Below are 17000 nucleotides of genomic sequence, written 5' to 3'. Positions count from 1 at the left end.
GAATGGACCTGCATAGACCACAGGACTCATGATCATCATCTCAATTTGAGTTGTATGTTTATTCAATGGAAATGAACAAAATATGTAAAGAACCCCATTTTCTTCAGGACCAATATGGCTTATGCGAGCTGTGCGTTCAGGTCAAATGAAACTGTACCGCTTAAATCAAGTCTACCCTGGGAGACACTATGCAGATAGAGTTATTCACACACTCCCAAGTTTCTATATTCTAAACTTTCATGAAAGAAAACAGCATGCTAAACGTGCATTTTGGTTTTAAATATATATATTTTTTTTTTCCAGAAAACCAGTTATTTATGCATAGGACTGCTATTCTTAGGTGTTCATTTTCCAATTGATTAGGGGTTTTGACAGTATTAAAGCAAACAAAAAATCCATGGAAATGATTCAAGCTCTCCCTAGCACTTTCCGGAGATGTATTAGAAGCCTCTTATGCTGTATGGAAGGCTCCTTTATTTACTATCCATTTGATTCTGGCAGATTTTTGGATTCCAACACTCCAAATGAGGTTATGGATTAAGAATATTATATTAGTTATGCTATACTGGGTCAAACTAAAAGTCCATCTCACTCAGCATCCTATCTCCTAGTGGTCAATCTAGGCAAGAAAGGAAAGCACAGAACAAGCAAGTCTCAATACCAGAGGGCCAATGAGGTTACTTAACTGTAGCAGGTGTTCTCCAAGGACGACAGGACTTAAATTCTCACATATGGATGATGTTATCGATGGAACCTAGTGCATGGGAGGCAGTACCCTAGCAACTTTACTAGAAGTGAATGAGTAGGCTCACCGCTTCCTGCCCACTACTGGTATGCAGAACTGCTTCAGACCATCATGAGCTAGAGGAATATAACTCCTTGGGGACAATTATAAAAGTCCTGATGTCCTTGGAGAACACCTGCTATAGGTAAGTAATCGTTTTCTCCACAGACAAGCAGAACTGCTAAATCCTCACATGGGGTACTACCTAACTACTGGCTACTTTCAACATAAGTGGCGTTGCAAAAAGCAGACATCCCCCTCCAATGTTTTTTTAATAACTAGTTATTCTTACTGTTTACTCAGCTTCAGACCCATCTTGAATCTATGCTTATCTTTCATTCCTGACAATCCAACTTTAGTACTGAACAGTTCTGATGGACCTCTTAAGTGAAATTTATTATAAATTGGACTAATTCATTGCTGTCTCATTAGATCTTTCAGCAGTCTTTGAGGTAATTGTCCATTCTCTTCTTTTACAGTGGCTTAAGGTCATATTATCTCAGGTAATGTTTATCACTGGTTTTCATTTTTCCTTCGGTGCTGCTTCTTTAAGGTTATTACATCAGGTGACTCCTTAGCCACTTATCCTCTTTCCTGGGGTATCTTGTCTCCTAATTTTTTTTCTTAATCCCTTTGTTCAGGGATAAGTGGCTACTAGGATGCTGATGATATATCACTACCTGCAATCTTTATCTGTCACTGCTACAAACCTGCCTTGAAAAAGTTGCAGGCTGGCTAAAGGAACATCAGCTAGTACTAAACTCTGATTAAACAACAGCACGCCAAATCAGTGGTCGTCGTCACCCCCCTTCCCCCCAACTTTGTCTCCTTTCTTTGGTATTCCTGTTCAACCCGTTGAGAAGTTTATGCGTATCTCTCTGAGTCTGGTTGGACTCCAGACTTTTTCCTCCCATGTTTCATCCTATATACTAATTCTCACCTCCAACAGGATGTGCCTGGGACCGTGCCTGCTGGAAGTGGTCTGCTAGGCAGGCACGCACTGACCTCAGTGACAGACAATTTGGCAAAGCAAAACAATCTGAGTGCTGGCCATTAGGACACAGGGTTGATAGGAGAGTTTTAAAAGACTGAAGGAACCGAAAGTGTTAAATGGGGGAGGGGGGAGTTCTGAAGGACTGAAAGACATGAACATTTGGGAAAGGAAAACAATCTGAATGCTGGCCATTAGGACACAGGGTAGATAGGAGAGTTTTAAAAGACTGAAGGAAACAAAAGTGTTAAACTGGAGAAGGGGGGGGGGGGGGGGCGGGAGTTGTGAATGACTGAAAGACATGCAAATTTGGGACAGGAAAACAATCTCAATGCTGGCCATTAGCACACAGGGTACTCCTAGTTCCCTTGCCCATATGCCTCCCTAAAACTGTACCAACAACACTACATCCAGCTCGGTTGTCAGGCTATCCATGGTGAATATTCTAAGGTTTGAGAAGCCCTGTGCTAGATCTAACAGCTATTCTCTGTACAGTATACACAATATACAAAATGAAAGACTACACCAAATGGGACTTTTATTACAGAATTTAATCTTCTTTCCTTCAAGGTAGGTTCTGAATCGTAGGGCTCGGACCCCTTGCAGTGATAGAACAATTGATGCCACAGCCATGGGCAAATGGTGGGTGGGTGGGGGGGGGAAGGAGGGGTAACTGTCCCTTACATGGCAAAGAGGATGAGGAAGGCGACCATCAAGCAGAACAGGCCCATGGCTTCTGAAAGGGCAAAGCCCAAAATAGCATAGGAGAAGAGCTGCTGCTTCAGTGATGGATTCCTAGGGAAGAGAAAAAATAAAGCAGTCAGTCAGTTAGTGAGGGGGCAGAATTTAGCACAGATACCAACTGAGCAAACCACCACTTTTTAACAAGTATTAATTAAGAAGCACAGATGTATATATACAGCGCTGTTCCATTCTATCATACAGATTCACATGAAGAAAGCATAGTTGCTTACTTGTAATGGGTGTCCTCTGTGGACAACAGGATAAATGCAGACACACTTGGTAGCCTCCTCTGAAGGCTGCCTGTCCAGATGCACTCTCCCTAGCTTGGTAACAAATGTTTTGTAGCTGTCCAATCATGTGCAAGTCACTGCTTCCCACCTTGAGCATGACCTGCAGTCCTTTAGGTTCTTGAGTAGATAGGATGTAACAGAAAAGTTGGAAAAATCAAGGATGTAAATCACAGTTTAGGCGAGAATGCCGAGGAAGAAGGTAGTCTTCTGTATCCTGAAGTACTGCATATGTTGTGTGCTGTAGATATATGTGGGTCTGAGCAGTTTTTTCCTGTTATCCCTCGCCTTGCAGGGATGGATGGTGGGAATGTGTGTCTGAATTATCCTGCTGTCCACAGAGAACATCAGTTACAGGTAAGCAACTATAGGTAAGAGGACATTTTGTCTTACATTTCCCTATCTGTAAGAATGTGATATATAAAACAATTCACTCTGCTAATTTCTCCTATCAAGGCACCAAAATTTGGAATTCTCTTCCTAAATCAATCAAGTTTACAGATGATTACCTAACTTTTAGAAGTCTTCTAAAACCATATTTCTTCAGTCTAGTCTATCTGAATTTTACCCACATCCTTTTCTTAATCTCATTTCCCACCTAGTCCTGCCTAATTATGCCTCCACCTAGCCACCCTGGTTACTTACTACACATGTATTAATTTGCATCTTGAACTTATTGTAATTTGTGTTGTATTCTGTACATTACTATGTTTTATTCACTTTGTTGTTTGTTTGTAAGACACATTGAACTTGAGTCTATTTCGGTCTAATGTGGGGTATAAATGTCACGAATGAATGAATAAATAAATAAACAAATAAATAAACTACGCTTTCTCCGTAGAAGAGGATAATGCAGACACACTTGGTGAGTTCCTAGCTGAAGGTTGCTTTGAAAATTTAAGTCTCCAGTTAAGTAACCTGAGAGAATTATGAGTGGGTGGAAGTAGTAAGAGAATAAAGGTTGAAGAATTGCTTGTCCAAATCTAGTGTCTGTGTGGGAAGCAAGATCTAAACAGTAATGCTGGGTGAAAGTATGAGGAGTGGCCCATGTGGCTGCCCTGCAAATGTCCAGGAATATAACTTCTTAAATGGGCTGTAGATGTACAGTGGTGGAAATAAGTATTTGATCCCTTGCTGATTTTGTAAGTTTGCCCACTGACAAAGACATGAGCAGCCCATAATTGAAGGGTAGGTTATTGGTAACAGTGAGAGATAGCACATCACAAATTAAATCCGGAAAATCACATTGTGGAAAGTATATGAATTTATTTGCATTCTGCAGAGGGAAATAAGTATTTAATCCCTCTGGCAAACAAGACCTAATACTTGGTGGCAAAACCCTTGTTGGCAAGCACAGCGGTCAGACGTCTTCTGTAGTTGATGATGAGGTTTGCACACATGTCAGGAGGAATTTTGGTCCACTCCTCTTTGCAGATCATCTCTAAATCATTAAGAGTTCTGGGCTGTTGCTTGGCAACTCGCAGCTTCAGCTCCCTCCATAAGTTTTCAATGGGATTAAGGTCTGGTGACTGGCTAGGCCACTCCATGACCCTAATGTGCTTCTTCCTGAGCCACTCCTTTGTTGCCTTGGCTGTATGTTTTGGGTCATTGTCGTGCTGGAAGACCCAGCCACGACCCATTTTTAAGGCCCTGGCGGAGGGAAGGAGGTTGTCACTCAGAATTGTACGGTACATGGCCCCATCCATTCTCCCATTGATGCGGTGAAGTAGTCCTGTGCCCTTAGCAGAGAAACACCCCCAAAACATAACATTTCCACCTCCATGCTTGACAGTGGGAACGGTGTTCTTTGGGTCATAGGCAGCATTTCTCTTCCTCCAAACATGGCGAGTTGAGTTCATGCCAAAGAGCTCAATTTTTGTCTCATCGGACCACAGCACCTTCTCCCAATCACTCTCGGCATCATCCAGGTGTTCACTGGCAAACTTCAGACGGGCCGTCACATGTGCCTTCCGGAGCAGGGGGACCTTGCGGGCACTGCAGGATTGCAATCCGTTATGTCGTAATGTGTTACCAATGGTTTTCGTGGTGACAGTGGTCCCAGCTGCCTTGAGATCATTGACAAGTTCCCCCCTTGTAGTTGTAGGCTGATTTCTAACCTTCCTCATGATCAAGGATACCCCACGAGGTGAGATTTTGCATGGAGCCCCAGATCTTTGTCGATTGACAGTCATTTTGTACTTCTTCCATTTTCTTACTATGGCACCAACAAGTTGTCTCCTTCTCGCCCAGCGTCTTACTGATGGTTTTGTAGCCCATTCCAGCCTTGTGCAGGTGTATGATCTTGTCCCTGACATCCTTAGACAGCTCCTTGCTCTTGGCCATTTTGTAGAGGTTAGAGTCTGACTGATTCACTGAGTCTGTGGACAGGTGTCTTTCATACAGGTGACCATTGCCGACAGCTGTCTGTCATGCAGGTAATGAGTTGATTTGGAGCATCTACCTGGTCTGTAGGGGCCAGATCTCTTACTGGTTGGTGGGGGATCAAATACTTATTTCCCTCTGCAGAATGCAAATAAATTCATATACTTTCCACAATGTGATTTTCCGGATTTAATTTGTGATGTGCTATCTCTCACTGTTACCAATAACCTACCCTTCAATTATGGGCTGCTCATGTCTTTGTCAGTGGGCAAACTTACAAAATCAGCAAGGGATCAAATACTTATTTCCACCACTGTAGCCACAGCTTGCACCGAGTGTGCTCTCATCTTTGTTGGTTGAGGTAGGTTCGCCTGTTGGTGGGAAAAGGCTATACAGTCTGCAATCCATGTTGATGAAGTGTGTTTGGTTACTGGTAATCCAAGAGATTTCTTCTGCAGTCTAATGTGTGAAGAGCTGCTTCTGCTGAGGATGAACGAGGCAATGAAAATAAAAAACCTGGAAACACACTGTCCTGGTTGAAGTGAAAAGAAGTTACCACTTTTGGAAGAAATTTAGGATGGATACGCAACATTACCTTGGGTGAGGAAAAAATCTGGTATATGGAGAATAGTGTACCAGTACTTAAAGTTCACTGAGTCATCTGGCTGAGGCGATTACTATTAGGAAAAGAGTATTCCATGTAAGAAATTGTAGAGAAGTCGAGGCTAAAGGTTCAAAGGAGGAATGTAATAATCTGGATAGAATGAGATTCAAATCCCATGATGGAGATGCAGGTTTGATTGATGGTTGAAGGTGAAGGAGACCTTTTAGGAATCCTTTAACCAAAGGGCAAGAGGAGAGTGGTATGGTCTGTGATATGGAGTGGTAATCTGAGATTGCGAAATGGACTCTGATGGAGGATGGTTTCAAATCCTCATTGTAGACATGAAATAAATAAGACAAGAGAGTCTATATAGAGATGGAAGTAGGACTGAAGTCATCTTGTGCACAGTAAATAGTAAATCTCTTCCATTTTAGGGAATATGAATTTCTAGGGTAGACTGTAAGCAGCATTTAGTATACCTTGGACTGTTAAGGAAGGTGGGCTGTGAGTGTTTCTTTGAGTTTCCATGCTGTGAGGGATAACTTCTTGGGACTGGGGATGTAGGAGTTTGCCATTCTGCTGAGTTAGAAGATGTGGATGCACTCTCAGGAAGATAGGTGCTGATACAGAATTTGAGGAGCCAAGGATACCATGGCTGTCGAGGCCAGCTTGGAGCTATGAGGATTATGGTTGCTGCATCTTGAATGACTTTGCATATGACTCTGGGAATTAGTGGAAAGGGAGGTAAAGTGTAGAATAGGCCCCTTGTCCACGGGAGTTGGAAAGGATCCATTTGAAGACTGAGGTTTGAAGGTAGTCTGGAACAAAACATCTGGCATTTGAAGTTGTGATCTGAAACATAAGTTGACAATTGGTGTTCCCCACTGCTAGAAAGCTTGTTGCATTTTTGTTGAATCCAGAGACCATTTGTGTGGTATAAGAATTCTGCTTGGTTTGTCTGCTAACATTGGAAGGGCCTGGAATGTAAGAAGCTTGTAGAGAAGCCTGTATATTTACAAGGGTGGTCCAAATGTCAAAGTACATGATGGCAGATAAAAACCTGAACGGTCCACCCAGTCTGCCCAACAAGATAAACTCATTTTACATGGTATGTGCTCCTTTAAATGTATACCAGAGGTTGATTTGTCCCTGCCTTTCTCAGGGCACAGACTGTAAAAGTCTGCCCAGCACTGTTCCTGTACTAAACGTTCTGAAGCTAACGTCAAAGCCCCTTAAAATTTACACTCCAGCCCATCCACTATTCAGTCACGATCAGGGCCCTGCACTGCACCGGTTTTACTCTCCAAATACCGGCGTCACCACCCAATCTCTACTAAGATTCCGTAGATCCATTCTTTCTAAACAGGATTCCTTTGTGTTTATCCCATGCATGTTTGAATTCCATTACCGTTTTCATCTCCACCACTTCCCGTGAGAGGGCATTATTTGTTCAAAGAGAATATTGTTACCTGACTATTTGGAGAAGAATGAATTTGCCTTTGGGAAGGTACGTAAATGTGAATATTGCACAGAATACTGCTCATAGTTCTAATCTAGAGACTGACGTGGAGAGAAAAGTTTCTGCTGCCAGCCATTGGCCCTAGGTGTGAAAATCCTGTAGATGAGTTCCCCAGCCATGAGTTGAAGCATCTGTAGTTAAAAAAAATCTCTGTGGATGGTGGGTGGAAAGGAGATTTGAAGGCACAAGTGGAAGCAGTGTTTCATTTGTGCTGTTAAGAAAATCTTGTGGGAGAGGTGGTGTTTGCTTTGGTCCCGTTGCATTTTTAAAGCCCGCTGGATTGGTCTCATTTTGAGTTTTGCTGTAGAGACCATTACTGTTGCTGCTGACATATGGCCTAGAAGCCTCAAATGGCACCTGGTGCTACGAGTAGTTGAACTGAGTAATTTCTCTGTTAGAATTTGAATAGCTTGAATGCGCTCTTGTGGGAGAAAAGCTTGAGCTTGTATTGTGTCCAAATGTGCTCCTATGAATTTGATAGACTAGGATGTGCTAAAGTTGGATTTTTGATGGTTGAGAATGAATCCTAGTGAAGTTAGAAGGGACATGTTTGTGCAGAGAGGTCAAAGCTGATTGTTCTTGGTTTGCCCACAGACTAACCAATCATCCAAGTAGGGAAAGACAAAAATGCCTTTCCTTCTGAGATAATGTAAAGAACAGCCCAGTGCTCACATTAATTTTTCCAACATTTTTATTAATCAAAAGTTCCCATAATTAACAGACCGACAAGACCCTGTTTCAAAACTGCATCAGGGGCGGTCCTAAATTCAAACAAAATACTTATAAGTATCATAAATACTGACAAGTTATTCATTTAAAATAAAACTTGAATCATTTACAGAGTACTCACGTCAAGCCTCCAATTTAAATCAATGCCATCTTTTCTTCAAAATGGCAGTGACTTGAGGATGCTGACATTTAATGGATCAGCTGACCACAATGGACCAATCAATATGTTCACAACAGCGAACCTTAATCCAATTCTAAGTTTAAACCTGCTGGGAACACAGTATGTAATTTGAAAATCCAGCATTGTTTTTTGTAATTCATTTATGTTATGAATTATCCATTTATCTTATTCTAGTTTTACCTGTTTTTTTATGAACCTTATTTGTAATAATATTCTGAACTTCTTATTCCGTTAATGTGATTGCCATTGCAACATAATGTAAGCCACATTGAGCCTGCAAGTGGGTGGGAAAATGTGGGATACAAGTGCAGGTGTCACACTGATACAGGGCTTTATGTTTCCTAAGTGCCTAAAAATCTCCATGCAGAACCCTGAAGCCTGATGTGGGGCAGTACAGTACCATGTACCAGTACTCTTCCCTGAGTGTCAGTCCAGTGCTCTAACCATCAGTCAGTGAAGGGAAGCATTTGCAGCCAGTAAAGCTCTCTCAATGGAAAATACCCTGAAGCTGCTCAGAAGCCATTCTTCTGCCACCCCTTCTCCCCACCAAGCTGCTGCAAGCTTTAGGGAACAGATCAAGAATACACCACCTCCCATGTGCTTCCTTTCTAAACAAGCAGCCCTCAGAAAAGGCCACAGGAATCAAGAACTTGAAGTCTCATGCTGTCCTCCTGACTTCCTCTGTGGCATTGAGGGAGAAGGAATTTCAGGGGAACTGGGTATGTATTTGCATAAAACTGAATCTTGAATCAGATATATTTGCATAATTTCAACTGAAAACCAAACTTCAAGGTCAGATGGATGGATCCATCTATACGTACATATTAATCGTCTTCCCAAATCCAAAGTTTTGTCTAAAGTGATGTACAAAAGTACAATAATGAAATCACCATCTCTGCCTGGTTCTTACAAATTTCCTCTGGCACCTAGGATCTTTAAACATTGTTCCAGCCCTGCTAAATGACATATGCAAAACATGAATACAACCTAAATGGTATCTAAAAGTGGAACATAGTGATAAATAAATGGAACATGCTACAAAATGTGAGAATACTAAAGAAAGGAACACTGCAAGACAAACAAGATTCTTATGTGTACACCCAAAACAAAGCAGCCAGGAAGCCAAAAAAAAACAAGCTCATTGGAGAAATAGGGCTAGTACTAACGTTTTATTTATTTTACAGCATGCCTCACCAAAAAAGTCCAAAGTGTGTTATGAATCAAATTAAAAAACACATCACAAAAAGTCACCCACCCATGCCCCTTTGTAAGCTCCTTCAGTTCCAGCTGCTTCTAGCAGCAGGGGTGAAAAAAAAAACCCTTTACTTCCTCCAGGGACGGTCTTATCAATTGTGGGTCCCTGTGCAGACCAGTTAGGTGGGGCCCCCCGTCCCACCTAGCCCCGCCCCTTGTTGACAAGCCGTGTTTAAAATTCAAATATGCACAATGCTATCATAGGAAACCTTTAGGTTTAAAAAGCAAAACCATGTGCATGTAAGGACCAGATAAATGAATTAAAACAAATCCCCTTAATATGTAATACTTGGTAGCAATAATGAAACAGTGATTGAATATTCACATAGCAAGCAGCCTGAACCAAATCCACTGAACATAATTAACTTTGTATGAGCTTGGCTGCTAATAGTGTGCTAAACTGGACAATTTAGGCACATTTAGATTGACTCTGGACAGTTCTGCATGAAGGAAACCTTTCCCTCATTAATCAATACCTTCTCTGTGAAATACTAGTAATAAAAAAAGGCAAGTGCATTTTTATAATATACCACAAAACAAAAAGGAGCAAGTTCCCACTTGCCATCTTTTTTTCTTTTGATGTAGGCACAGGAAAAAAAAATTAATTTAAATGCTCCCAGGTTTCAACCTAATTCATGTTTAATGTGGGATAAAAATAAGTAAGTAAATAAATAAATAGATACTCTGAATGTTGAGCACCTGATTCTCATAACATGATATCTGTTTAGAGGACCTTTACCAGGAGGAAAAAAAAAATCCCTGCACGAATATAACACGTGCTAGGGTGTCCCTATAACCAGCCCCTCCAAATGACAGACTGATTACGATTTATAACAAACTACTACTCTACCTATAAAAAGTTGCTTGTTATTATACTTCTTCTGTGTACAATCCGTATGCACAAGCTTGCATGCTTGAAAATCTAAGAGATATTAAATAAAAACAACATGGATGCAGCAGCTCATAGGTTTGCTTGATTGTTTTTGAGTGCACAGTGATCTGGCTAAAAGTTTTTTTGTTTAACAGTATCCTCTCCTCCCTCCCACCCACACACACACATATTCCAGACCTCCTTCCCCACTCCCCCAAGCCGCAGGGTGCCATCCAGCCCGCTGTCACTGACCCTCTTGCTGCCACATCACCTTTTAAAAATGGTTGCTGAGACGTCCAACGGCGGCCTCACAAGACGTCTCACGAGGCTGCCGCTGAAGTCTTGGCAGCAAGAGGGTCAGTGACGGCGGGCTGGAAAGACTGGGGATCTTTCCTGCCCCGAAAAATCCACTAGACCACCAGGGTGGCTTCAGGTATGTGCCGGGAGGGCATCCTGCAGGTCAAGGGAGGAGAGGCAAAGCAGTTAGATCGCCAGTACTAGGGAGCGGGAGGGAGATGCCAAAGCCGCGGCGGGGCCCTGTACGACCGCCCCTGTCGCTCCTGCCTAAGACTGGCCCTGACTTCCTCCACCCTCCCAACCAAGTTCCTTGTGGCAGAATAAAATCCCTTTACCTGGCATATCCAATGATAAGACTACCGAAGACAGTTCCAATCCCTGCACCGGACCCAGCCACTCCTACTGTGGCGGCACCAGCACCGATGAACTTGGCTGCAGTGTCAATGTCCCGAATGACTGCACTGGTCTGAAACTCCCGCCAAGGAACTGCAACCAAAGCATTAAGGGATGGCTGGATCGAGAAAACCTGGGACAGCCACAAGGAAATGAATATGAATATTAAGCGGCAAGTGTCTCATACATCCCCATTCTCATTTTCTCCCACTCCCGATAACTGTCTGGGCTACACAGGATCACTTTTTGGCTGACTGGTTCAGGGACCACCTGGCTGACACACTTTCTCCAGCTAATCACTCTTTTACCTAAAGCCTCACTGATCAAAAGACACAAGCTTCTGCCTCCCGCACTGTAGTACATATGTTGAACAAGAAAGGCAAGTCTGCAGTGCAAGCCTTGGGAGCAGGTGCAACTTTTCAAATTTGACCAGCCCATGAAGAATGTGACATCTCCTTAATGGAAATCTCAAACAGCCCAAGGTCAGAACTGGCAGCTCCAGAACAATGTCAAAATTCCCTCTGCTGTTTTAAAGCTGTCCTACGCTGCTGTGTCCCCCGCCTTCATGCATATCCAACTGCTAAACCCTTTGCTTATGACATAGCAAAACAGGAACTGCAAACTCTGTGGCTTTCAGTATCAGGACTTAGTCACTATAATAATCAAGATTTCTATCTGGATTAGTAGCTGTTCGAGGATTCAGGTTACTGTGGACATGAGACCTGTGGGCAGGATAACATGAAAGTGCAGACACAGTTAAGGCACAGTAAAAGCAGCATTATTACTACTACTATTTAACATTTCTAGAGCGCTACAAAGTGTACGCAGCGCTGTACAAACACAGAAGAAAGACAGTCCCTGCTCAAAGAGCTTACAATCTAATAGACAAAAAGTAAAGCATTTAAATTTAAAATATTTAAGCAGTCAAGCACAAGAGAACAGTCACAGAAGGACAGAAGATGTTGAAGGGTGGTCAGTGTGATTAGGTGTAACTCTGGTTGGAGTAGTGGGAGAAGGTGATAGGAGATATACTATAGGATGTCATTCTGAGGCCAGGCTAAGTCTAAAGCAGGAGAAGGTATTCTCTGCAGCCTATCTGTGAGATGGAAAATGCTCTCTGAAGCTGCTGCAGGGTTGCCAGGTGGAAAATTTTTTTCCAGCCCGATCGAGCCCAAAAAACAGCCCAAAACCCGCCCAAACACAAACCCCGCCCCTGACACCCCCACCCCCGCGTCATCACGCCCGCCCCCGCCGTCATCAACCCCGCCCCCGCCGTCACTGACCCCGCCTTCCACGTCACCGGCCCCGCCTCCCCGTCATCGGCCCCGCCTCCCCGTCATCGGCCCCGCCTCCTACGTCATCGGCCCCGCCTTCCACGTCACTAACCCCGCCCAAAACGTCATTAACCCCACCCAAAAACGTCACTAACCCCGCCCCCCCGCGGCCGAAAAAACCGCACTGAAGGCCAAAAACAGCCCAAAAAACCGCAACCCGCCGCGGGCAAAAATTTCCCGCGGCGGGTCGCGGAAAACCGCCCAATTGGGCGGTAAAACCGCCCACCTGGCAACACTGAGCTGCTGCTATAAGTTGTTAGTTTTCTCTCCCTGAAAGAGATCCAAGCCACACCCACGAAGTTCAAACTGTCAGTGGGGAGGGTGAGGGGAGGAAATGGCAGTGCTTGATGAAAAAGAGAGCTCAGTTTGATAGGAGATATACTATAGGATGTCATTCTGAGGCCAGGCTAAGTCTAAAGCAGGAGAAGGTATTCTCTGCAGCCTATCTGTGAGATGGAAAATGCTCTCTGAAGCTGCTGCTATAAGTTGTTAGTTTTCTCTCCCTGAAAGAGATCCAAGCCACACCCACGAAGTTCAAACTGTCAGTGGGGAGGGTGAGGGGAGGAAATGGCAGTGCTTGATGAAAAAGAGAGCTCAGTTTGATAGGAGATATACTATAGGATGTCATTCTGAGGCCAGGCTAAGTCTAAAGCAGGAGAAGGTATTCTCTGCAGCCTATCTGTGAGATGGAAAATGCTCTCTGAAGCTGCTGCTATAAGTTGTTAGTTTTCTCTCCCTGAAAGAGATCCAAGCCACACCCACGAACTTCAAACTGTCAGTGGGGAGGGTGAGGGGAGGAAATGGCAGTGCTTGATGAAAAAGAGAGCTCAGTTTGATAGGAGATATACTATAGGATGTCATTCTGAGGCCAGGCTAAGTCTAAAGCAGGAGAAGGTATTCTCTGCAGCCTATCTGTGAGATGGAAAATGCTCTCTGAAGCTGCTGCTATAAGTTGTTAGTTTTCTCTCCCTGAAAGAGATCCAAGCCACACCCACGAAGTTCAAACTGTCAGTGGGGAGGGTGAGGGGAGGAAATGGCAGTGCTTGATGAAAAAGAGAGCTCAGTTTGATAGGAGATATACTATAGGATGTCATTCTGAGGCCAGGCTAAGTCTAAAGCAGGAGAAGGTATTCTCTGCAGCCTATCTGTGAGATGGAAAATGCTCTCTGAAGCTGCTGCTATAAGTTGTTAGTTTTCTCTCCCTGAAAGAGATCCAAGCCACACCCACGAAGTTCAAACTGTCAGTTTTTCATTATTCATACACTGTCTCCCCCACCTACTTCTCCAAGTTAACAATTACAAAAATACTCTTATTAAAGGATAACAATACCTTATAGACCTTGTTAAAACATCCCTATGATGAACAAAATCCATGTTTAAGACTCAGATCATTAAGCTGCTCAGCTATTGCCGCTCTGTTGCTTGCAGTTTCAATTTGCTGAGTGTTCTGGTTAAGGCTGTCTCAAGCACTCAGTTACAGCAGAAAAACTGAACTCCAAAGCTCACTAGAGACATGCCTATAAAGGTCAAATTACTTATTTATTTATTATGATTTATTTACTGCCTTTTTGAAGGAATTCACTCAAGGCGGTGTACAGTAAGAATAGATCAAGCATGAGAAATAGGCACTTACAGACCCAAATGCTTGGCTTTCCATAGATCACTGCTTCCTTTTATAATCTAGCACTCCAGCAGTGCCAGTGTTTCCCAGAAGACATGATTTGATTGGGAAATAGGCTCCAGCACATTAAGGATTTCAACAGTGGGATAGGCCTTCAGCATTATAACAATTTAGAAGAATATGAAGGGCCACTAACAACATTTCCTGCATTGTTTATTGAACTTGCCACAGTGAACATTATATATCTATAATGTCATTTTCCTCACTCAAAGAACTATTGTGGCCAAGTTCACATGCCATCATATATATAGAAAACATACATTCTGACCATTCTATTCTCTAGATGCTAAATCTGTGAAAAAGAATTTTGATCCAATGTTACCGAGGTATGTGCAACCAAAGAGGACCTTTACACACATCTTATAACTAGGACAACTTTAAAAATTATTGAAAAATGTTTAATAGCAGGAAGGACAATATTACCATGGGAATTTGTGAAGGCTGAAATTGTATTATGGATTTTAAAATTCTAAGGATAAAGCTGAATAAATTATAGTACAGTAAGCATGCTGAAGCTTATAGTTACTTAATCCATTCAATGTGGCATTTCTCCTAAGAAGAAATTAGAGCTTACCTGCTAATTTTCTTTCCATTCCAGACTTATGGGTTGTGCTCATCTGCCAGCAGGTGCAGATCAACAGCATAAAGAGAGTTGCAAATGAGGTCAGAAAGGTGCTTCAACATTATCTTGGCTAGGGTAGGAGTGGATAAACATGTCCTGCTACAATATATGCAGCTGGTGTCATTTACTTCATCAGTTAAAGGCCTGATTGAACAGTCAAACTTTCATCTGTTTCCTGAAGTAGAGACAGTCTTGTGTTAAATGAAGCCTTTCAGGGAGTGAATTTCAGAAAGTGGGAGCTACTCCAAAGAAGGCTCGCGTACTTGGTTTAAACAGTTATTACTTATTTAGTTTTAGACCCTGCAAAATACCTATTCAGCTCATCACGAATAGCAAACCATAAAGAACTAGGACTGAAAACAACCCAAAGAATTACAACTTTTAGTACCTTTGATGAACCATAAGCAAATCCAAAGAATTACAACTTTTAATACCTTGAATGAACCATGAGCAAATCATGACCGACAACAGATACTCCCGAAATAAGACAGTTTTAACTGCTTTCCTAAACATTAAAAAGTTATTCATTTGCCTTATTGGAAGAGGCAATGCATATCGACACTGGCTGATATGAAAACGAAGTAGTAAAAGTTTTATGGGATTTAACCTTATTGATAGACGGAAATTTTAATTTTGTCCGATTCCGAAGCTGCCGACCGAGTAGTATCCCTAAAAGAGGGATGTAAGAGATCTATCAAATATCGGGGAGCCACCCCATGAATGATCTTGAATACCATCATATAAATCTTAAGTTTAATCCTAGCCTCCATTGGTAACCAGTGCACGCAAATAAAATAGTCACTGAATCAAAGTTTTGCATTGAAAATATCAAACCTCACGTCATGCAGTTGGACGAAGCAATCTGGGGATCTGTATGTAATTGAACTTTTTCCGAGTGAGGCTTTCCTTCTCTGCTTGATAGGCTGAAGACTGTCTTGGGGGGCTCTTATTCAGAGGATGCAGTCCCACTGGGTGGGGGTGGGGCTTTGTACTTAAACATTAAATTTGTTAAATTTGGAGGATTCTGGAATGTTTGATTTTCTGGATGGCTGTTGTAGTAAGTTGCTATTATTTTGTTGTATGGCCAGTAGAGGTATAATCTTTTGCTGTTTAATAAAGGCCTCCTTTAAAATAAAAAAGATAGGTTTGTTTTTAAAACCCCATCAAACCTCAGTGTTTTGAATAGTCTGCATTTTTCCACTAGAGCTTTTGTACAGCCTGCATAAATGCAATTACTATAATTTAATTTTGATAATAATAATGCTTGAACTATTAGAATAAATGTTGATAAATCAAAAATATTTCCTAACACTCATTGATTTCTTCAGCAAACAGAATGACCTTTTGACCAGAATGCTCACTTTAGATTCCATGGTTAACTGACAGTGAACCTGTATTTCTAAAATTCATGGAACTGAATCTAATTGGTAGGAATAATTCTCTATATTAAAAGCACAATTGATGCAAAGATGATTCTTCAGAGCTACCAACAAAAAGTTTGTTTTATCTCTAACTTCAATTTATGCACAGTTCTCCATTATATCTATATAGACTTTCGTTTGTGCCAAAGTAGCATCTCAAACTTGGGGTGTAGGAATCAAGATTGTAGTATCATCTGCCTATATCAAAGACTCAATACCCAATCAATCCAGCACTAGTCCTAAAGAACACAGCTCTCTGGCGCAAAGGAACTTACTAGCTGAAGAGGAGAGACATTCCCCAGAAATTTAAAGCTTTTTTTTGTTGTTGTTAAAGAAGGCAGGAGAAAACTTCAGGGGTTTACCTGGCACCACCAGGTTTATACCATAAAAGGCTTTCCTTAATATGCCTATGCCCCAGCTTCAATGAAGGCCTTAAAGGCCAGAAGACCACTACCAGATTACATCAGAGATGCAGCGTGAGCTGCTATCCACCTGCTGGAGATAGAGAGTTACTAATTGAGAATGGATGCACAGTACACTATGAGGCACAGCCCAGTTCTGCTATTTTTCTCCACTTGCTGGCAGATGGGCATAACCACAAGTCTGGGCAGATCCTTTGGTGACAAGAAAAAGTATTGATTTAATTTGACTGTGTTAATCTGTACTCAATCAAATGTTAATGGCTTAAAAAAATTAGACCACCCACACAGTACGTAAAGTCCAAAGATGCCATCAGTATCCACTGCATGGCCCTCCTGGAACTCATCACAATCCCAATCCATTTAAGATTAAGGGAGTTCTACCATTATTCTTTTAAGTACAACTGTAAATACTGTAAGTCCATAAACCGCTACTAAACGGACTTGGAAAAATCCAAAATCCCAGGAATAACATGTATAGAATGTT

At 42.1% G+C, this 17000-nt stretch overlaps 1 protein-coding gene across 4 annotated transcripts in view; it reads right to left on the bottom strand.

Annotated features, from left to right (window-relative positions):
• Positions 1 to 2307: 2307 nt before the first annotated feature.
• Positions 2308 to 17000, bottom strand: part of ATP5MC2 (ATP synthase membrane subunit c locus 2) — a 30216-nt gene continuing 15523 nt past the window's right edge. For 3 of the 4 annotated variants that reach the window (XM_030198343.1, XM_030198347.1, XM_030198344.1), the window contains exons 4-5: positions 10979 to 11169; positions 2308 to 2570 (exon numbers count right to left, since the gene is read on the bottom strand). In XM_030198343.1, the coding sequence (XP_030054203.1) occupies positions 2456 to 2570; positions 10979 to 11169 (306 nt within the window). In that variant the 3' untranslated portion in view covers positions 2308 to 2455. Of the gene's footprint in view, positions 2571 to 10974; positions 11170 to 17000 lie in introns of those variants that run through there. The other variant, XM_030198348.1, reaches the window with a different exon arrangement.

The sequence above is a fragment of the Microcaecilia unicolor genome, chromosome 3 (genome assembly GCF_901765095.1).
Source record: "Microcaecilia unicolor chromosome 3, aMicUni1.1, whole genome shotgun sequence".
Taxonomy (NCBI): domain Eukaryota; kingdom Metazoa; phylum Chordata; class Amphibia; order Gymnophiona; family Siphonopidae; genus Microcaecilia; species Microcaecilia unicolor.
Note: the sequence above shows the minus strand (reverse complement) of the source record. Positions and strands in the feature narration are given on the sequence as shown.